The sequence below is a fragment of the Lissotriton vulgaris genome, chromosome 8 (assembly GCF_964263255.1).
Source record: "Lissotriton vulgaris chromosome 8, aLisVul1.2, whole genome shotgun sequence".
NCBI classification, from domain to species: Eukaryota; Metazoa; Chordata; class Amphibia; order Caudata; family Salamandridae; genus Lissotriton; species Lissotriton vulgaris.
This window is the reverse complement of record NC_141696.1, coordinates 636,171,015-636,194,387: the sequence shown is the minus strand read 5'-3', so window position 1 is coordinate 636,194,387 and position 23,373 is coordinate 636,171,015. Positions and strand designations below refer to the sequence as shown.

Genomic DNA, 23,373 nt, shown 5'->3' with positions numbered 1-23,373 from the left:
TTGATGGAGAACCCCAGCAGGTGCAGGAGGTCGGCCGTAGTTTGGAGGTGGATGACTACTGTCTGGGGTGAGCCCGCTTTTAACAACCAGTCGTCGAGGTAGGGGGAAGACTGAAACCCCTAACCTGCGCAGATGAGCTGCGACCACCGCCATCACTTTTGTGAACACCAGTGGGACGCTCGTAAGGCCGAAGGGGAGCACGGTAAACTGAAAGTGCTTGTGGCCTACCGTGAACCGCAGGTAACGCCGGTGGTCCGGCAGGACGGGGATGTGAAAATAAGCGTCCTGCAAGTCCAACGCTATCATCCAGTCTCCATGGTCTAGGGCAGCTAAGACCTGAGCCAATGTCAGCATCTTGAACTTCTCCTTCCGGAGGAAGCCGTTGATGTTCCGTAGGTCCAAGATAGGGCGTAGGCCCCCTTTGCCCTTCTTGGGTACCAGAAAGTAGTGGGAGTAACAACCACACCCTACTTCTGGCCAAGGAACGCGCTCAATGGCCCCCTTGGCCAAGAGGGCCGTGACTTCCTCCTGCAGAAGTTTCAAGTGATTCCCCGACACGCGGTGGCATGGCTGGAGGGGACGCCTCGAAGGGGAGGGAGTAGCCCCTTCAGACGATTGTCAGCACCCACCTGTCCGGTGTGACAGTGCGCCAGTGGTGGTGTGTTTTGGACATCAGCCGAGAAGTTGGCGGACCTCAACCAGGCGTGGCGACGAAACGCCACCGCTCGGGCACAGCGAGTCAGTAGTGTGCAGCCCACACTGGATGGAATAACGTGCCGCATCTCGACCCTCCACAAGGGCTTGGCCGAGTTTAGCCCGGACCTTCAACGGGCATTCTGGCAGCACGTCCATGACCGTATCCCACAGAGAGTGGGTGTAGCGGCCCAAGAGGCACGCGGTGTTGACTGACCGCAATCCTAAACTCAGGGAGGAGAATACTTTCTTCCTGTATTGCTAGTACCTCTTGGATTCCTGATCGGGGGGAGTCTCAGGGAATGCGGTCTGGGAATTAGAGGCCTGGATAACCAGGCTCTCGAGCGTGGGGTGGGTAGACAGAAAGCAAGGGTCGCCCGGAGACGGGCGGTGGCGCTTGGCCACGTTCCTATCCACAGGCTGACCTGTGGCGGGCTTGGACCATGTGCCCAGAAGAACGTCTGATAAGGCCTCATTAAAAGGCAGCAGAGGTTCGGCTGAGCTTGACTACGGTTTAAGGACCGCAGTGAGGAGGTTAGTCCTCACGGCCACGACAGGGAGCTCAAGGCCTTGGCCGCCCTCATCAGCACCACGCTACAAGCAGCCCCCTCCTCCGTACCCACGCTAGGAGGGGAGACAAAACCAGTGTCGGGCGAAGTGTCCAGACCACTGGCTTCCCCAAGCTCTCCTGTCCAGTCCGCAGAAGACTGACAATCTCGAGCCAGAGGGTCCTCAGACCCCTCCCAATCCTCCTAGTCACCCATCGCCTGGAACTGAGGCTCAAAGGATGGGGCCGAGTCATAAAAATGGAAATCTCCAAACGGCATCGGATACGGCGCCGAGTGGCGCCGCCGGACCCGAATCGAGGGTAGGACCAGGTACGGCGTAGTCCTGGGACGGCGTTGGGGGCGACACCCTTGGGGCCAGGACAAGAATCCAGAGCACACTTAGTGTATCAAATCAAATTTCAATCTTCAAATGGTCAAATGGTCGAAGCAATGGGATAGATCAAACACGCATAAGTATTTCAAAAAGGTTTTATTGTTCAACAAAAAGTTTTTGTTCCCGCATTCCGAAACAGGAGCTGCACTCGGCTCAACCCACGGGCAAACAGCCCGAATAGCACCGACGCTGTGTGAACTTTTACACACCATCCCCATTTTGACGGAACGGCAACCGATTACTTTCGGTACCGTTCTCCTGCAAACATAAACATCCCGATTAGGACCGGGACGGAATTATCACCGGTCTCCCGATAACGCGCCTTGATCATTCAGATCAGCCCTGAAGATTCACAGCCACATGCTGTGATGAAACACGTGTAGGCTAGAGTGATAAGCACAGTGATTCTGAGGAAAGAACACTGTTGAACAATAAAACCTTTTTGAAATACTTATGCGTGTTTGATCTATCCCATTGCTTCGACCATTTGACCATTTGAAGATTGAAATTTGATTTGATACACTAAGTGTGCTCTGGATTCTTGTCCAATTACATTAGAGAGAGGTCCCAGAACCTCTTCTCTTACAGAGGTTAAGGTTTTCCTCTGCCAAGAAGCACCTAACTCTATACCACGACACTTTAATACTTACCGTGACAAGCTGAGCGCCATATTTCTGAACACTTAAAAACCTGTTCTCTGACTTTATAAAAACCCTTGGGGCCAGAGCCGAGAGACTTCGAAAGTAGATCAAAAGAATCGTAAAAAGTTTGTAAAAAACTTGACTAGGGTACAACTTTTTCCAGATCTGCACTCGCTGGCGCGGAAAAAAGAAGAACTGACGTCAGCGCGCGGAGGCGGCGTCTAAGTACTCCGACGACGGACGCGGACGACGCCTACCGACGCGCATGGGTACTGCTATGCAAAAAATTTACAGATCCAGTCTGACACCTGGGGATATTCTAAGGTAAGGAATCTATCACTAACGTGTCTCTTTCAGATATTTCATGTAGCTATGTGATGCACAAGTTACTTGTGAGAAGTTGGCCTGATATATGATGTTCACTAGTTCTAGTGACCACCTTGTATCAGTTCAAACAACCCTTATGGTGATTGGTTGTAAGTCAACCTTATAGACCAGCTATCCTAGTGGTAGCGTGGACAAAGCAGTCTTAGGCTAAACTCTTTTGGCATGTGAAGCGGGCTGTATTACCATATGCAACCCCTTGAACACCAAGTGAAAGGACACCACACAGGATATATATTCAAAATATATATGTATTTATTACTACAAATAGTCCCCTGAACTCTTTATGAGCACAGAAGCAAACAAGTTAAAACAATACAATTGATAAGTATACAAAAGTTGCACAAATATGGATAGGCCCTAGTGGCCCCTAAAACCATATACTAAAGAAGTGGTATAAGAACCACGAGTCGAAAGGAAGTAAGGCCTAGGGCATCGCTGGGGCTATGCTGTACCAACGCAAGTTAGGAACTAGGAGGCCCACTGGATGTGGTTTGCAGTGCGCAAAGTTAGGAGCAGTTCACATTGGAATCAATAGATGCGTAAAAGTTTAAAAGGTAAAAGGTAGGAAGTCTTCCGGTCAGTCTAGAACTTAACCCTTTGGAATCTGGACACTAGGAGAGTTAAACTACTCTGGGGCACCGGAGTGCCAGTGTTACCTCACCCACAGGAAGCAGGTGCAGTGGAGTCAAAGTGTGTCGGGATTCTGCAGGAGTTCCGATGGAGCCTTGGAGTGTTGATGCTGCAGGCGACCTGATGTGAAGAGTTCCGGTGGATCCAAGGGTGGATCTGAAGTGTTGACGACCTGAAAGCAGAGGGGACAATGTTCACAGTCACTAGCCAGTGACCGGCGTGGAACCAGGAAGGAACCAGGCGTTGTTTGGTTCCAACAGGTGATGTCGTGAAGCTTGTCTCTTCAGCCACGTGGACCCGGCGATGATGACGACGACCAGGAGTCACTCACGAGCTGTCCCACGTAGGGTCTATGTGATGGCGGTGTCGGCTTCTTGATCGGAGCAAACAGGCCTTGGCTAATGCAAGCCACGCAGGAAACAAAGAAGGATTCTCACTCTAACCAGCAAGGTCAGAGGGATTGCTGCTTTTAGGAGCAGCAAGGGCCAGTCTGGAGCAACCAGACCAGCGGTGGAAAGTTGTCGTTTGGTCGCCAAAATAGCCACTAGCCAACGGACTAGTAACCGGAAAAGGCGCGTCGAGTGTAACAAAGCAAAAGGGCCCCACGCAGATCTCGTGAGAGTTGGAGGGCTGGTCCTTGGTGCAAATGTAGCTCGGTGGTGGGGCTCCTCAAGACCCCAAGCACAGCAGTGAGGGTGCTGAGCAGTCAGCTTCTCGTGGACTTTCCAGGAGGTCCGGTCCCACGTCTCAGGTCGCCTCCACTCGTCTCAGCTTTGCAGGGACTGTTGATCGGGCTGTTGGATGTCTGGGAGTCTGGTTCTTGTCAGGCTGTGGGCTCGGGCTCCGCCGGGAGGCGGCGGCAAAGCAGTCGTTGATTGCTGGATGGTGCCTGTATTCACAGGGTGGCCACTCCTTGGCCATAAGGGAGATTCTTTAGTCTTCTGAGCAGCAGAACGTCGAAGGTCCAGTGTTTCTTCTTATTGAGTCGAATTTCAGGGTAATCTGCTGTCTTGGGACTCAGCTCCTACTTTTAAACCAATTCTAGGGGCTGGACTACCTACTAGGTCCCTCCTGTGGGTGGGACCAGGAAGGGGGGTGGTTACATCCCCTTTCCTTTGTCCAGTTTCGCGCCAGAGCTGGGGCTGGAGTGCCCCAGCACCGGTTTGAACTGGCCTATGCATGGGGACACCTTGTGTGCCCCGGGCATGTCTGATTCTATTCAGCCCTACCTAACCAGATACACAAAATCCTGTCTGGGGTGGTGCTAGCACCTCCCAAGGCAGGAAACCCTTTGTCCAAGCCTCCCTCGCTGGAAGGACTCCCAGCAGCAGGAGGTCAGACTTGTGTCTGTGGTGGCAGCTTCCATTTTGTGATGCAGAGGCTCTGTTTATCTTTAACTAGGGGTTCATTTTCTGTACATGTCGTGTCCCTCTATAAGGGTGGAATGCTACCCCCGTCACCAGAATTGGCGAGGGGGTAGTATTCCAATTCGTATGACACCTTACTCGACATGTTTTGATAATGTCAAACCAGAGTTAGCATTTACCCGCGAGGTTCATAATGCACTTAAGAGTATATGGTATGACGCTATCAGGAAACAGCTAAAGGACATGGTTCCGAAAGCTGCAGAAAGGCTCAGCTCATGCTAGAGCACCATCTCACACATAACCAAGCACTCTGCCTCCAGGATTGATAAGGCCTGCCATAGGAGTGACTTATAGGTTACTGTGTGACCTTGTATGTGTTAGATATAGAGATACTATACCTAAAGCAAAGGGTGATCACACCACCTTGCCCCAGCTGAGGGATCAGCCAGTTGTGTCAAATAGTAAGGCCAGGCCAGGGGTGGCACAATACGTGCTGCAGCCCCTGGTAGGCCTTGGATGCACCTATGCCCTGGGTACCTAGGGTACACTGTACAGGGGCTCACAAGGTGATACATGTTCCAATTGGTAAGGCACCTAAAGTGCCTTGGCATAAATTTAGAGAGAGAACAGCAGGCTGTGGGTCTGATTGGCAGGCCCACAGCCGCATTAAGTCAAAAACCAGTGAAGCAAAAAGCAAAAATTTGGGGTGACCATAGGATAGCAGACCCTACTCTCCTACATTACTTACCTTCGGTAACAATATATCCCTAAGAAACAGTAGTTAGTGTTAGATTCATTACCTTGGAATATCCCCAGCCGTCAGGCTGGATTTGGAAAGTTTTCGTTGAGCGTTGGAAGGCGTCGTTTGCGGGTCCGCGTCCGTCGTCTGCGTCGTGATCGCCGGGATGACATCAGAGTACTTAGATAATGCCCTTGCGTGCTGACGTCAGTTCTGTACATAGCTTTCCGCGCCAGGAACGTAAAGCCATGCAATAAACGGACACAGGTGCCATGAAACTAGGGCCCTCAAAGGGAGATACCTTAACCCTAGATATCGGTTCACAGAACAGGGAGGATGAGTGGGGCGGTAAGGAATCTAACACTAACTACTGTTTCTTACGGATATATCGTTACCGAAGGTAAGTAACTTGTGCATCTGAAAGAAACAGGTTAGTGTTTGATTCCTTAACTTAGAATAGATACCCCAGCAATACCAACCCAGGTGGTGGGTCTGCGAACCAAGATCACACCAGAAAGTCCTAGAGAACATAACGCACGAAAAAGCCATCTCTCCGGACTTTGCTGTCCAAGCAGTAGTGCCGAGCAAACGTAGCTGCCTGACAGATGTCCTGCAAGGGGACTGCCCAACCCAGGGCAGTAGTAGCTGCCATGGCCCGAGTGGAATGGGTGCACAGCCCCACAGGAAGCTCCTTTTTCACCAAGGAGTAGCAAACCCTGATGCACAAAACGACCCAACCAGAGATGGTGCGCTTGTGCACCGCCCGTCCCTTCTTAGCGTCCTTGTAACCAACAAAGAGCTGGTCGTCCACCCAGAACTGGCGTGTGCGGTCTTGACAGAAGGAGAGCGCACGTTTTGGGTCCAGACGGTGGAGCCGCTCTTCCTCTTTCGAGGGATGCAGAGCGGAAAGAAGGTGGGCAAGGTGATGGACTGCCCAATATGAAAGGCTGAAACCACCTTGGGCAGGAAAGAAGGACGAGTCCTCAGAACAACTTTGTCCAGATGGACAGAGAGTAAAGGAGGTTAAGAAGATAGAGCCTGGAGCTCACTCAATCTCCTGGCAGAGGTGATGGCAACCAGGAATGGAGTTTTAAGAATCAGAAGACTTAGAGGGCAGTTGTGAAGTGGCTCAAAGGTGTGAGAAGTTGGCCAGATATGCAGTGTTCACTATTCTAGTGATCACTATGTATCAGTCCAGACAACCCATATGGTGATTGGTTGTAAGTCAACCGATAGACCAGCTATCCTAGTAGCATGGACAAGAGCAGTCTTCGGGCTAAACTCTAGAGGGCGTGTTAAGCCAGCTGTTATACCATCACATATACCCCTTGAACACCAAGTGAAAGGACAGCACACAAGTGTTATGAAAATAAACAGTGTATTTATTTAAGTCACAACAGCCCTGTACTCTTTATGAGGACAGGGCACTAAGCACACAACAAAACTCTTACGAAAATACTTTAAGTTGCACAATTTACACAAATGCCCGAGGGGCACGAAAAACCATATACTATGAAAGTGGAATGCGAATTTACTAGCAGGTAAGTACTGTACTAATAGGCTTTGGAATCGCTAGGACTACGTTACTGAACCTTCAGATTACTAGTAGGAGGCCTAGGGGACTCGGGTGCAGAGTGTGCACTCTCACGCGGGATGCGGGACAAAGTCTATGGGAGCTAGTAAAGGCAAAGTTAGTGTTCTCGGGCGAACCCGATAAGGTAGGTCGAAAACGACAGTGGATCTGGACCCTTGGATAGTGAGGCTATGCTGGGGCACCGAAATGCCGAAGTTACTTAGCCCAGGGGCTGCGGCTGCATAGGTCTGAAAAGACGTCGGGAATCCTCGTTGACGAACCAGGAGCCTGAAGAAAGAGTTGCTGGCAGGCGACCAGTGAAGATTGTTCGAAGTGATCCAAGCCTGGATCGAAAAAGGATGACACCTGAAAGCAGAGGGGACCAAGTTCTTAATCACTAGCCAGTGATTGTGTGGGCACCAGGATGGCACCGGGCGAAGTCACCTCGACCAGGTGAGTGGGCGACGCTGGGCTCTTCAGTCTCACGGACCAGGAGGCGATGTCGGCGACCAGGATGGAGGTGCGAGCTGTCCCACGATGGTTGATGCTGTCGACGTCGCTGGACCCAGGATTGGGGCAACAAGTCTTGGCAAATTCAAGCCCACGCAGTGGACCTAAAATGGCATCTGGAGTGGACCAGGAGGGTCCGGGGTGCTCCTCTTTTGGAAGGGAGCAAGGGCCAGTCTGGAGCAACCAGACCAGCAGTGTTGTCGTCGTTGATCGTCGTCGGGAAGGCCAAAAGCCAACGGGCTAGTAGCCAGAGAACGCGGTGAGCAGCAAAAAGCAGAAGGGCCCCAAGCAGATCTCGTGGATGCTGGACTTCGGTGCTGGAGCTGCTCAGGGTCGGGGCTTCTCGGACCCCAAAGCACTCACCAGAGGATCCCTCGGCGGTCGTGCTGGATAGAAGTCGTGCAGTTCTGATGATGGCCGGTCCCTCGAGGTCTCGTCGCACCTACGGTTCTCAGCTTAGCTGTAGAGGGAGGTAGAGGTCAGAGGTGCCAGGGAAGCCGGGTCTCGTCGAGCTGGTCGGTCGGATTCCTGAGGAAGGACGTGCAGCAAACCGCAGAGTTCTTAGATGGTGCCTGCGGGTGCAGGGTGACTACTCATTAGCCACAAGGGAGAAATCTTGAGAAGAGTCGAGAGTTCCTTTCGTAGAAAGTAGTTTCTTGAATCAAAGATGATCTAATTTGGAAGGGTCCCCGCTCCTGCCTTTATCCTAAAGAAAGGGGTGGGTACGCGACTAGGTCGTGCCCTAGGGGTGGGACCAGGAAGGGGGGTGGTTACACCCCTCTCCCATGCTGGACTTTCCCCAGGCCAGGGGCTGGTGTGCCCCTGGAACTGGTTCTAGCCGGCAGATGCGTAGTGAGCACCGGGGTGCCACTTGCAGTCACCTTCCTGTAAAGCCCTGCCTACCCAGGATACACAAAACCCTGTCTGGGATGGTGCTAGCACCGCCCCTGACAGGAAACCCTTTGTCCAAGCTCCCCTCGCTGGAAGGAGTCCCAGCTGCAGGGGGTCAGACTCGTGCCTGTGGTGGCAGCATCCATTTTGTGATGCTGAGGCTTGAGTTAACTTTAACCGGGGTTCACAGTTACATACATGTCGTGTCCCTCTAGAAGGGTGGAATGCTAACCCCGTCGCCAGAATTGGCGAGGGGTTAGTATTCAAATTCGTATGACACCTTACTCGACATGTTTTGATAAAGCGATACCAGAGATAGCATTTATCCGCGAGGATTATAATGCACTTAAGAGTATATGGTATGTGTTATCATGGAACAGCTATTAGGACTTGGTTCCGCAAGCTGCAAACGGGCTCAGCTCATGCCAGAGCACCATCTCACACGATTCCAAGCACTCTGCCTTCAGGATTGTTAAGGCCTGCCATAGGAGTGACTGATAGGAATCTGTGTGTCCATTTTTAGGGTTAGATATAGGTATACTATATTTAAAGCAAAGGGTGATTACACCACCTTGCCCCAGCTGTCCTGCAGCCAGTTGTGTCAGATTTAGATGGCCATCCAGGGGTGGCATAATACATGCTTCAGCCCCTAGTAGGCCCTGGGTACACCTATGACCTGAGTTACAGGGTCTGATAAGGTGGCCCAGTACCAATTGGATAATGCACCTAAGGTACACATGTCAATTTAGTGAGAGAACAGCTAGGCTGTGGGTCCGATTGGCAGCCCCACAGCCAGAGAGAGTCGTAAACTAGTGAAACAAAAGCAAAAAAATCTGGGTGATCATAGGATTGCAGACCCTACTCTCCTCCAAAAGGGACCACACATAAGATAAGTCAGTACAAGGTTCAAGTCCCACTGAGGCATCACGAAAGGAACAGGAGGAAATGTGTGTGATGCCTTTCGAGAATCTATTTACAACAGGGGACTTGAAAAGAGAAGGCTTATCAGGAACCCTAAAAAAGGCTGAAATGGCCGAGAGGTAGCCTTTGATAGTGGCCAGAGCAGAGCCCTGCTGGGCAAGAGAAAGAAGGAAGAGGAGAACCTCTGAAAGATGAGCAGAGAGTGGATCCACAGCCTTTGCTGTGCACCATGCCACAAATGTGATCCACCTGTAGGCGTATACCGATTTTGTGGAGGGACGCCTGCTGCCAGAATCACATCACAGACTTCAGGAGGCAAGTTAAATGGCCTCAACTGTCGCCGCTCAATCTCCACGCATGTAGATGGAGACTGGACAGGTTCGGGTGGAGGACTGTCCCCTGCTGCTGCGACAGAAGGTCCCCCCGAAGAAGCAGACAAATCGGGGGATCGACTGATATGCTGAGTAGCACGGGATACCAGTATCTTCGTGCCCAGTCCGGAGCCACAAGGACGAATTGGGCCCTGTCTAGCCTGATCTTCTTCAGCACTCTGGGCAGAAGCGGTATAGGCGAAAAGGCGTACAATAGACCGCAGCTCCGCTCGCGACGAAAAGCGTCTCCGAGCGAGTGCCGCCTTGGAAATTCCAACGCGCAGAACTGATGACATTGCGCGTTCTCTTCGATGGGGAATAGATCTAACCAAGGCTCTCCCCACTGCCGAAAGAGACCTTGCGCCACGTCCGCGTTCAGACGCCATTCGTGATCCATCATGCACCGGCGGCTGAGTTTGTCCGCCCTGGTGTTCAGGGAACCTGCCAGGTGTTGAACCACCAGGGTGACGCCCTGGTGTTCCAGCCATGTCCAGAGGCACAGAGCCTCCTGACAAAGAGTCCACGACCCCACCTCACCTTGTTTGTTGCAGTACCACATGGCGGTGGTGTTGTCCATGAACACCTGCACTATACTCGCCTGGACAGAGGGAAGGAATGCCTTCAGTGCAAGCCGGATCGCCCGCAGCTCCAGAAGGTTGATATGGAGCCGGGACTCCGCCGGAGACAAGAGACCTCTGATCTCAGCCTCTCCCATGTGGCCCCCCCATCCCAGGAGGGACGCATCTGTCACCACTACGTGTTCCGGTTGGGGTAGGGAGAGGGATCTGCCGCTGACCCAATCGCGGTTCGTGAGCCACCACTGCAACTGACTCGCAGTACCCTCTGAGATCAGGACATGGTCCGACAGGTTGCCCTGATGCTGGGCCCACTGAAACTTCAGGTCCCACTCCAGAGCCCGCAGCCGCCACCTGGTGTGAAGCACCAGAAGAATGCAGGAGTCCATCAGCCCCAGGAGCCGCAGAGTCAACGTGACCGAAACTCGGGATAAAGGCTGAAAGATCGGAACCAGAGCCTGAATATCCCGAGCCTGCTGCTCGGGAGGATAAACCCGAAACTGCACGAGGCCAGAATCGCTCCGATGAAAAGGAGCTTCTGAGAGGGGCACAGGTGTGACTTCGGCACATTGATGGAGAACCCCAGCGAGTGCAGGAGGTCGGCCGTAGTCTGGAGGTGGGAGACGACTGTTTGGGGCGAGCCCATCTTCAACAAACAGTCGTCCAGTTAGGGGAAGACTGAAACCCCTGATCTGCGTAGATGAGCTGTGACCACCACCATCACTTTGTGAACACCAGAGGGGCACTGGTGAGGCTGAAGGGGAGCACGGTAAACTGAAAGTGCTCATGGCCTACCGTGAACCGCAGGTAGCGCTGGCAGGACGGGGATGTGGAAATATGCGTCCTGCAAGTCCAAAGCTACCATCCAGTCTCCAGGGTCTAGGGCACCTAGCACCTGAGCTAAAGTCAGCATCTTGAACTTCTGCTTCCAATGGAAGCCGTTGACGCTCTGGAAGGCCAAGATAGGGCGTAGGCCGCAGGCTGCAGGTCGCCTTTGCCCTTCTTGGGTACCAGAAAGTAGTGGGAGTAGCAACCACGTCCTACTTCTGGCCTAGGAACGCGCTCAATGGCCCCTTTGGCCAAGTGGGCCATAACTTCCTCCTGCAGAAGTTGCAAGTGATCCTCCGACATGCGGTGGCATGGCTGGAGGGGTTGCCTTGAAAGGGACGGAGTAGCCCCTTCGGACGATTTGCAGAACCCACCTGTCCGATGTGATGGAGCGCCAGTGGAGGAGGTGATGGAGGACCCTGCCCCCACTGGCGTCGAATTGGCCTGAAAGCTCGGACTATGAAGGCTTTGAGGCAGATGCTGCGGGAGCGGATGTGGACTGACCTTGCCGTTGTCCCCCGGCCCCGCCACGGCAGTTACCACGTCCGCGTTGAGGCTGGTTCTGCGGCCTGTGGCTGGCAGGACGTGTTAAGGCGCCCCTTCGCTGGCCCGACAAGCCCACGGACTTGACCGTAGCCTTGGAGTCCTTGAAACGCTAAAGTGCACTGTCTGGCCGTCGCCTTTTGGCGACAAAGCATCGAAGGGCATGTCCATGAGTGTGGCCTGGACATCGCCCGAGAAATTGGCGGACCTCAGCCAGGCATGGCGGCGAACCGCCACCATCATGGAAATCGCCCTTCCCAGCGAGTCTGTGGTATCCAGTCCACACCTGATGGAATAACGCATTGCATTCCGCCCCTCCGAAAGGGCTAGGGTGAGCCGGGCCCGGGCCGTCTCCGGGCACTGGGGCAGCCCTTCCGCAACCGTGTCCCACAAAGAGTGGGTATAACGGCCCAAAGGGCAAGCAGTGTTGATAGACCGCAACCCCAAACTCAGTGAGGTGAACAGTTTCTTCCCAAACAGATCAAACCTTTTGGATCCCCGATCAGGGGCAGCGGTCGGGAATACGATCTGGAATGTAGAGGCCTGGGTCACCAGGCTCTCGGGGGTGGGGTGCACCGACAGAAAGCCAGGGTTACCCGGAGCCAGGCGTTTGGCCACGTTCAGATCCACAGGGGGCACTGTGGAGGTCTTGGACCAGGTTCCCATCAGAACATCCGTGAGGGCTTCATTAAAGGGCAGCAGAGGCTCAGAGGAGCTTACAGGCGGCTGAAGCACCTCAGTGAGGAGGTTGGTCTCACAGCAGCCGCAGGGAGCTCAAGAGCCAAGTCCTTGGCCGCCCTTCGCAACACCACACCATAGGTAGCACCCTCCTCCGTAGCCACGGAGGGAGGAGAGATGAATCCAGTGTCAGCGAAGTGTTCAAACCACTGGCCTCCCCTAGCTCATCCCAGTCCTGGCTCAACTGGCACTGCTGTGCCAGAGGGTCCTCAGACCCCTCCCAGTTCTCCCCTTCATCCATGTCCTGGTAAACAGACTGGAATGAGGGAGCCGGGTCGTAGGTGAAGGCCTCACCCATCGACGACGGAGACGGCACCGAGTGGCGCCGTTCTGACGCCGGACCGAGGCTGAAGCTGGTGCAGACGTCGTCCGAGGACGGCGCCAGGAGCGACACCAGTGGGGTCAGCGCCAGCGGAGGAGTCGTGAGGTCAACTGGCGTCGACCGGGATCCGGGCACGGATCCCACGGGGGCAGACTGCGGCGGGACCTAAGTCGCCGACGGTGCCGAAGCACCCGATGGCCCCAGGGCCAGAGCCACCGGCCCGTCGAGGCCCCCAGTCCGGTCTGCGGGGCCCGAAGACGAGCCGGTAACCCTCGACGGAGTGAAGTGAGTCCTCATGGCAATGAGGAAGTCACGAATCTCCTCCGGCGTCACTCGCAGGCCAGGGACCGCAGGGTATGGGCCGGGAGGCGGCGCTTGCGGCTCCGACGGAGCGGTGTGGGCGGTGTCGCCCGAACCCTTGGCCACGTCACGCGAGCAGAGTCTGAAGAGCGATGTCGCCTCTTCGACTTCCTTGAGTGCTTCGACTTACCGGAGGACTTGGAGCCCAACGAGTGATGACGATGACTCGTCGAGTGACGACTGCGGCTCCGCGACCGGTCCCTCGACTTCCTCCTCGACCGGGACCTCGAGCGGTGCGGAGCCAACTTCCGGATCTCGAGAAGCTTGCGAGACAGCTCCCGCCTAGCTTTCGAAGTCAAGGCCCGGCAGTTGGGGCACAACTGGTTGTCGTGGTCGGCCCAGAGGCAGTAGAGGCACCGACTGTGGGGGTCGGTCACCGACATCTGGCGATGACAGGCGTTGCACGCTTTAAGCAAGGCATCCCTACAGCACCAGGAGTCGAAGTCGACTCGAAAAAGAGTTCAAAAACAGATCAAAAAGTTAGTCAAAAAAAGACTAACAGTACTGCTCTTCCCGGATCTGCGCCAGATGGCGCGGAAAAAAGAAGAACTGACGTCAGCGCGTGAGGGCAGCGTCTAAGTACTCAGACGACTTCATCCCGGCGATCACGACGCCGATGACGGACGCGGAGGTAAGGAATCTAACACTAACCTGTTTCTTTCAGATATCATTTTTGGAATATGGGATTCTCTTGGCTGAGGATTGCAAAAAAGACAGAGTTGCTGGATGAGGTTCAATAATGTGACTTACCTCTCATGTTGTCTTGTGCGCTCCTTCTGTGGCTGCTCCAGACTTCACAGCAGGTATGTTATTTTTATAGCGCAAACCTAGCTAAAGGGCAGTGGAGCACCATACATGGTCAAAAGCAAGTTTAAAGTTTGCGAGTAATAGGAGAGGAAGCTTGGGTTGTGGACGGCAATGCATTTTGATGTCGTTTTCTTTAAAGAGGTCAGACTTCAACTCTTTCCTAAACTGGAGCAGCGTTGGGGCGTTCCTGATGTATACAGGGATGTTGTCCCAAATCCTGGTTGCATAGAAGGAAAAGGCCTGCTGTCTTGTTTTTCGTTTCTACACTTCTTAGGTTTGAGTCTGATGGTGTCCTGGCAATGAGTGCACTGAGAACCACCAAAGATGGTGAGCTTGTGTGCAAGATAAACAGGATTGATGGTTGTGAAGGCTTTGTAAATGATGCAGTTCGATTTAAAGAGGGGGAGGGCTGGCAAGGGGAGAAAATGTATTAATCACACATCACAGTGATGGTAACATGATCATATTTCTTCAGGTCCTGGTTGAGATGTGCTGCAACATGCGGTATGCCCCCAAGGGCTGCCAGTGTGGAGTCTGGGAGGTCAAAGTAGGGCATTACTACCATCCAGTTTCAAGAGTACAAGGGTTTTAACAGCACGTCTTACGTCATTTTCTTGAAGAAACAGTTTGATTTTCTTTAGAAAAGACACAGGTACCAGCCTGTTCTCCTTTTTGACAATTTGCGCACTGAAGGGGAGATATCCAGGGTGAATCTGTGGGATTTGGAATTTGTTGAGAGTTTGGGTTTGAAACCAACAAAGTTCAAGTCATCAAATCAGGTTTGCACTGTATCTTGTTTCTTGTTTTTAGAGAAATATTGGGGTTTTGTCTTGCTTGGATTTAGCTTCAGGTAGGGGTTGGAACATCCAAGTATGGATGATGTACAAGAAGTGTTTGAGGCGTTGGATGTCTGAATCACAGGAGACTTTCAAGCAGAGTTATACATCAACATATTTTTTAATATTGCTATCTGCGAGTAGAGCACCAAGCGGCTCTATGTAAAGGTTGAGGATAATAGGAGACAGTATGGAACCCTGGGGGACTCTGCATAATAGACATTTTTGGGTGGAATCTGGAGGTGTCCATATGAACAAACTAGTGTTGGCTGGAAAAATAGGAGGATATTTTGCAGTTGAATCACATTTGCAAGTCAAGGATGCATACGAGGATGAGATGGGCGACTGTGTGAAAGGCGCTTTGAAGTTCATCAATATCAGGAGGAAGTAGTCATCTTCATCATCGGTCAAGAAGACATAGTATACAAAGGGTTAGTTAGTCATCTTCATGCTGCAGTGTGGCCTGATGACAGTCTGGTAGTCGCACAGGTGATGGTTAGCAGTGATGTGATCTTGGAGAGTTCCAATTATCTTGGCGATGGTATGTGAGTGACGGGACTATAGTTGGCAAGGTTATCAGAGTCTAGTGTGTTTTTCTTTAAGAGTTGTGGGATATGGCTAGTCTTGAGAGCTTCTGGGACAATACATTCATTGAGGGAGGAACTGACAATGGTATGCAGCAGGTACAAGAACATCCCCTTAGAAAGCTTTAATTAAGGACGATGGTAAGACATCTTCATAAGTGGCCGTATTAAAGGACTTGAATATGTCAAAATAATTTGGTGGAAACAGGGCTATGAAGGCTGGCCATTGCAAATTCTACAGGAAGTGCTGTATGTGTGAGCTAAAGGGTTGAAATGATCGAGGTGCGGTCAGACATGCATTTTTTCACTGAAGAAATGGTTGATGGCATTGCACTTTTCTGTGGAGCGACAAATAGGAGGGTCTGGTGGGGATTGATGCACTGCTCAATTGTCCTGAACAGTGTTCTCTTTCTGCTAGTGTCTTCATTGATGGCAATTGTGTAGTACTTAGCTTTGGCTAATGTAATGAGCTGTATGCATGTTACGTGGAGAGCCTTCAGTATCAAAAGGTCATTAGAAGTTCTCTTTTTCTTCAATTTTCAGGTATGTTTGCAAATAGATCGCTTAATTGTCAGCAAGATCTATAGAATACCAGGGTGATGAAGGCTTCGGCTTGTACTTGCGTGTTGTAATTGGCACAAAGCTTTCCAAAATATTGTTTAAGTTGGTCAGAAGCATGTTTGCATCAGATGTGAAGCTGATGGAGAGAGAGAAATTCCAGCATTAGGTGGTCTATGGAAAATATCTTTGAAGTATCTGAAGGTTTGGACTTCTCTTTTGTTGACCTTGGTTCATTGATAGTAAGCAGAACTGGGAGATATGGATGGTAGAGCGGTCATTCCAGTATGAAGGTCTGGTGGTCTGCTCTGGATTGTAAGTGATGTTGAGAAGGTAAGATTGAAGATGTGGCCTTTAGAGTGTGTTAGGTGCGTGACATGTGTTTTCACGTTGCTGTACCATGTTCTGTTGTATCGATGAGGTTGAAGAGGATGTCTTGGTTTTTTTGAGCTTGCAGTCACCCAAGAGGATGTTGTGGGTCTGTCGGATGGCTAAGGTGGTGAGATCTGAGGATTCATCAGTGAAGTCCTTGTTTTATCTAGGAGGTTTACAGATGAGATGGAATGTGGCAGTCAGTGCTGCACAGAGAGAGAGAAACAGCATGGATAAGTAGGGGGGGGTAAGCCTTCAACAGATCCTGATGGCAACAAAACAGTGCTAGTTGGTTCATCCACAGTCAAAACCCCCTTTCTACTTTGACCTCCACAGTAGAAATGGATACTGTTTCTGTATTTTCCTATGGGTAGAAATGTATATGGGCCCATTAATAATACAGTGGTTACCTCCCCAAACGTATCCCTGTCATTTAAGTCACAGCAATAGGAGTCAAGATCATCTGGCTGGCCCAGATATTACACTGCAGGAAACACCATCAACACGTTCATATGCCCTCCATTCAGCTTTGGTTCCGCATACAACTTTTGCTTCACAAGCTTCTAATCTGATCCTACTTGAAGTGCTTCATCTGTAGTGATGGAATGGCAGCCACTGGACACCCAAAAAAAGAGGTGGCTGCACTACTTTTAAAAAACAATTAATTCTCTCAACAACTAAAACCAGTTAACTTAAACCCATGTGGTCATGTTAATAATATGGAGACCAGCAAGATTTTCCCTGAAGATTATAGATAGGTTTGCAGTGCATCAATATGGTTCTCCCATGAGCAACGATGAAATACCCTACTTTTAATCTTAAACTGATAAAATATCCTATACAAAAGATGTTATACTCCTCATATTACAGATAGCACCAGCTACAGCTTGCTTAACTTCATTAAGGGTACAACTGCACAAGTATGGAAAATGGAAAGCATGATGGTTTGCTATTTCGCAGTTTAAAAGCCTAAGTATCAGTGCAAAGTTGTATTATGCGCTGGGGCTCTCATCTTTTAAGAACCTTTAGGCAACTGGTGAAACTGGTCAGATTAATTCTTATTTCCCGTTATATTTCTATTATCTTTGACACTTCTTTACGATCATTGTACCTGACAAATGACATAAGATACAGTGTCTCCAGCTTTCATTTTTCGTCCTCCTTGAGAGTTAATCCAGAGTGCAACATGTACATGTGGGAGGCTTTTTTTGTCAGGATAATCCTGAGGATCCTTGGTCAATGCCTGTTAAAGGAAAGAAGATGACTCTGTTGAGTTTGAATGGCCCACATTTCTACATATACCCACAGTACATTTCAAATGTATGAAGCAAAGGAGACATAGGGAAAACATTAACATCAAGGTGAGTAGGTTCTATATGTTACTATTGCACCTTCAGTGACAACCATTTTAAGTAAGGAATATGCTACTTACCAGTATGCATCTGTTCTTGGCATAGAGGGCTGCAGAGTGGTACATTATGAATAGATCGCCATCTGGTGTTGGGCTCGGATGATTGCACTTGTTTTTCTCTTGGAGAGTCTTTTGTAGATTGGTGACTCCTCCTTTGGTGGCTAGTGCGCATGGGCATCGGCTCCATCCTTAGATTGTTTTGCCATAGTAGGGTTAGATGGAGTAGTATGATAGAATACAGATAGAAATGCCCATGTAAGTGTATCTAAATAAGATAGTGTTGGAACAGACACAGGTTTCCGGGGAGGCTGGGAGGGCATGTACCACTCTGCAGCCCTCTATGCCAAGAACAGATGCATACTGGTAAGTAGCATATTCCGTTCGAGGCATATGGGCTGCAGATGGTACATTATGAATAGACTATACAGCAGTTCTCTCCCTAGCGGTGGTCACCAGTGTCTGTTGCAACAGTCTGAAATAAAGTTCTTAATACAGCTTGTCCCACTCTAGCTTGTTGTGTTGTGTGCACATCTACACAATAGTGCTTTGTGAAGGTATGCGGTGTAACCCAGGTAGCTGCTTTGCATATGTCATCTAGTGGAATGTTTCCCAAGAATGCCATAGATGCTCCTAGTTTACGTGTAGAGTGAGCTCTAGGAGGAACAACTAATGTCCTCTTTGCTTTTAAGTAGCATATTTGTATACATTTTACATTCCATCTGGCAATGCCTGCTTTAGAGATGGGATTGCCCTTATGTGTAGGAGAAAACGCCACAAATAGCTGTTTTGTCTTTCTGAAAGTTTGTGTTCTTTCTATATAGTACAATATTGCCCTTCTGACATCCAATGTATGTAGGGCTCTTTCTGCTACCGTCTGTGGTTTTGGAAAGAAGACCGGTAGTTCCACTGACTGATTGATGTGGAATGCTGAAAATACTTTAGGCAAGAATTTTGGGTTTGTTCTAAGAACCACTTTGTTTTGGTGTAACTGCATGAATGGTTCTTGAATTGTAAACACTTGCAATTCACTTACTCTTCTGAGTGAAGTGATGGCTATGAGGAAGGCCACCTTCCATGTGAGGAATTGTATTTCACACCTATGCATAGGTTCAAAGGGTGGTCCCATTAGTCTGGTAAGTACTATGTTGAGATTCCAGACTGGGGAAGGTGGCAGTCTTGGTGGAATGACTCTTCTGTGTCCTTCCATGAAAGCTTTAATTGCTGGTACTTTAAACAGGGAAAGATGTTGTCTGTTTTGTAGATACGCCACTATAGCTGTGAGATGAACTCTGATAGAGGTATATGCTAAGTTACATTGCTGCAAGTGTAGTAAATAGCAAATAATCTGTTTAGTGGATGCGTCCAGAGGGTTGATGTGATTACTGTTACAGTATACAGCAAACCTGTTCCATTTTGCTGCATAGCATGCTCTGGTGGTAGGACGTCTTGCTTGTTTAATGATTTCCATACATTCTGGTGGTAAATCTAAATATCCAAACTCTATGACCTCAGGAGCCAGATCGCTAGGTTCAATTGTTTGGGATCTGGGTGCATTATTTCTCCATGACTCTGTGTAAGGTGCATGGGTAATAATTTTAGCTTTTGATGTGGCACCTGTGAGAGTTGCAGTAGCGTGGTGAACCACGGCTGTCTTGCCCACGTGGGTGCTATTAGTATCATTGTCATTGAATGCTGTTGCAGTTTCCGAACCACTAATGGAATTAGTGGGAGAGGAGGAAAGCGTAAGCAAATTTGTTGGACCAATTTATCCATAGTGCATTGCCCTGGGAACGGTGGTGTGGGTACCTGGATGCGGAGTTTTGGCATTTTGCGTTCTGATGAGTGGCAAACAGATCTATCTCTGGTTGCCCCCATCTTTGGAAGAATGGCTGCAGTATCTGGTCGTGCAGCTCCCATTCGTGTACTTGTTCTGACTCTCTGCTTAGGATGTCTGCTATCTGATTTTGAACTCCTGGTAGGTGTTCTGCTAACAGATAGATCTTTTGAGGAATGGCCCATCTCCAAAATGTCCTGTGCTAGTCTGGATAGTTGGAGAGAGTGTGTCCTCCCCTGTTTTTGAATATAATACATTGCAGTCAGGTTGTCTGTTCTGATCAGGACTGCCTTGTTGGTTATTTGCATTTGGAAACCTTTTAATGCTAGAAATACTGCTAGTAGCTCCAAGTAATTGATGTGCAGTCTCTTTTGCTGCACACTCCATTTTCCCTGTACTGTGTATTTGTCCATATGTGCTCCCCATCCGGTGAGCGATGCGTCCGCTGTCAGTATCACTTGTGGAATCGGTTCTAGGAACGACCGTCCCTTGGAAATGTTTGTTGTGTTCCACCACTTCAGAGAGCGATGCGTACGGTGTCTACCAACACCAGATCTGTAATCTGACCTTGAGCCTGATTCCACTGTGTCGCTAGACACTCCTGTAGTGGACGCATTTGTAGTCTGGCATATGGTATTAGCAGTATGCAGGAGGACATCATGCCTAACAGCTGCATAAACACTTGTGCTGGTAGTGAGTGTTGTGGTTGAAATCTTTGTATCAGCGGGACCATTGCCTGTATCCTGATTGGATTGGGGTATGCTTTGGCTCTTTCTGTGTCTATAGTAGCCCCTAGGTATTGTTGAATCTTGTTTGGTTGTAGGTGGGATTTTTTGTAGTTCACCGTAAACCCTAGGTGGTGCAGCAATTGAATGGTCTTCTGTGTGTTGTGAAGACATTCTTCTTGTGACTTGGCCTTTATTAGCCAATTGTCCAAGTAAGGGAAGACATGTATTTGTTGTCTTCTTAGGTGTGCTGCAACCACTGCTAGGCATTTTGTGAACACCCTTGGTACCGTTGTGACCCCAAACGGAAGGACTTTGAACTGATAATGTTGTCCTTCCACTACAAACCTTAGGTATTTCCTGTGGGCTTTGTGAATTGGGATGTGAAAGTAAGCGTCTTTTAGATCCAGTGTAGAAAGAAAGTCCCCTTTCTTCAGTAAAGGAAGTACTTTTTGGAGCGTGACCATGTGGAAATGTTCCGAGTTTATGTATGCATTGAGAGGTCTGAGGTCTAAGATTGGCCTTAGAGACCCGTCTTTTTTGGGGATTAGGAAGTATAGAGAGTATACTCCTGTCCCTTGTTGATGTTTTGGAACCTTTTCTATGGCATGCTTTTGTAACAGTGATAGTACTTCCTGTTTTAACAATGTCAGATGGTCTTGACTCATTGGACGCTGTCTGGGGGGGATGTTTGGTGGGGTAGCTGTGAGTTCTAGGCAATAACCATGTTGGATAATTTGTCTCACCCACTTGTCTGATGTGATGTTTTCCCAGACAGGTAGGAACTGTGATAGACGTCCCCCGACCGGTGTTATGTGGTCTGGGGGAAGTTGTATTAAGTCACTGTTTAGGGTTTGGGGAGTTGCGGTTATTATTTCCACGACCTCTACCCTTGTTGTTACCTCTGTAACTGCCTCTTGAATTACCTCTGGGTGATGTTGGTGTGAAAGAGGTAGATTGCTGACATGTTCCTGTACCTTTTGAGCCCCCTCTATAGGTGGATCTACGAAAGGAACCTCTTTGTGTTGGCTGTTGTAATGCTGCCATTGATTTAGCCGTTTGGGTCCTTTTTCATCTTTTCTAAAGTCTCATCTGTACCTGAGCCGAAAAGTGTCTTTTGATCAAAAGGTTGGTTCAATAAAGATGTTAGTAATTCTTGTTTGAACCCTGAGACCCTAAGCCATGCATGTCTTCTTATCATGATACTGGTGTTGATGGATCTTGCTGCAGTGTCTGCCGCGTCAAAGGCGCACTTAATGGAAGTGTTAGTTATTATCTTTCCTTCCTGTATAAGCTGATCTGCTCTTTTCTGATGTTCCTTAGGAAGATGTGTGATGAGCTTTTCTAACTCATCATAATGCGCCCTATCATAGCGTGCAAGTAACGCTTGTGTATTGGCTATGCGCCAGCTGTTTGCCGCTTGTGATGCTACTCTTTTGCCTGACGCATCAATTAACTTTGACTCCTTATCAGGTGGAGGGGCTTCTCCCGTAGATAATGAGTTCGCTCTTTTGCGAGCGTTTTGTAACTATAAGCGAGTCCAGAGGTATCTGTCCCTTGATAGTGTCATCATCCCCATGAGGTTCTCCCTCCCCTGTATCACTGTCTACATCTGTTTGAGGTGTAGATGGTCTTGGTGTAGAAGGTGGAGGAATAGTTGGCATAGTGTGAGGAATAGGAGAAGAGGGTGTGACTCTAGGCCGAGGAGGAGGAGTTTTATTTGTCCCCATTGTTCTCTTCTTAGTATGAAGAGCTTTGTCATCTAGCAGGTAATTCTTCCTCTTTTTCGGTGATTTTGTCACTACTTTGCCAGTTTGTGGATCAATAAACAAAGTCTTTTGTTTTGGATCTGTTTGCTGCTCCTGTGTCGGTACCGAAGTTTTTGGTTCCGAAAGGTGCCTTTGCTTCCGATCGTCAATGTTCGGTGTTTTCGGCACAGAGGATGTGCTCGATTCCGATTTTTTCGGTGTCGAGTGAGTCTTTGACGTCGAAGCATGTTTCGGTTTTGACATGGAATGTTTTGAGGCCGAGCTTTCCCTTGCATGAAGCTTCGGTGTCGAAGTCGATGTCAACCGTTTCTCGGATCAGACATGGTGGGAGACCGAGAGTTTCGGTTTCTGTTTCGGTTTCGTTGCCGGGCCCGAAGGCGGGGCGTCGGAAACTTTTTTCAGCGGTTTGACCGGGCTCGAAGGCGGGGTCGTTACCGCACGGGGTCGGTTCTTTGGTAAGGGGACGTCATCACTCACAGTTTGTTGAACGTCAAATTCCTCGACATCCGACTCGTCCACTTCCGACCCCGACTGTTCTTCATGATCCTCTTCTTCTTCGAGGTGCTGGTCTTCGAACAGCTCCGGGATCGCCTCCGACTGCATTCTCGAAACCTCGTGTCTTCGAGCTCGACGGTTTCTAATTGTAGACTTGGAGGAGAATGCTGCGCAGGCTTCGCAGTCCCTGGATTCGTGTTCAGGAGACAGGCAGAGGTTGCACACCTCGTGTAGGTCCTTGTGTGGGAACTTAGCACCACACGTTGGACATTTCTTAAATGGAGTCCTTTCCATGGACTCCGGACTTGACCACGTCGAGAAAGGCCTCTCGTTCGTCCACGTAGACCAAAGTTTTTCTTTGATGTTGGAGTCGAAACGCGTCGGAATGGAAATGAAATCGCGTTCGATAACAATACCGTCGAATTGGAAAGGGAATACGCGTCGAAATATCACTTCTTCCCGAAGTCGATCTGGAGCGCTTCGATCCTCATCCGAACCCGATGGCGGAAAAAGACAATCTAAGGATGGAGCCGATGCCCATGCGCACTAGTCACCAAAGGAGGAGTCACCAATCTACAGAAGACTCTCCAAGAGAAAAACAAGTGCAATCATCCGAGCCCAACACCAGATGGTGATCTATTCATAATTTACCATCTGCAGCCCATATGCCTCGAACACATAGTATTCAATATCTTAGCAATGAACAGCAGGGTTAAGCCATGTTCAGTACAGCTGAAATGGAAAGGTTACTTATGGACCACTGACAGATTCTTGGCTGGACGAAAGAGCCTGCAATATCAGTGAAACATAGGCCTAAAAGGTCACTATTATTTGCTGGCCATGCACAATTTCACCATTTCCCTCTGATTCTCCACCAAATAATCTCTGAAGAACCTACTAACAAAAGCTTCACTTTGGTTTGCACCAAAACAAGCAAGCAGCCTGCAATGG

The 23,373-nt window shown here is 49.7% G+C and overlaps 1 protein-coding gene across 1 annotated transcript in view; it reads right to left on the bottom strand.

Annotated features, from left to right (window-relative positions):
- The window catches only part of POLA1 (DNA polymerase alpha 1, catalytic subunit), a 2,033,948-nt gene that overhangs the window by 590,303 nt on the left and 1,420,272 nt on the right, over positions 1 to 23,373 (bottom strand). The window contains exon 31 of the mRNA XM_086934515.1: positions 17,300 to 17,431. Within this exon, the coding sequence (XP_086790641.1) occupies positions 17,300 to 17,431 (132 nt within the window). The remainder of the gene's footprint in view (positions 1 to 17,299; positions 17,432 to 23,373) is intronic.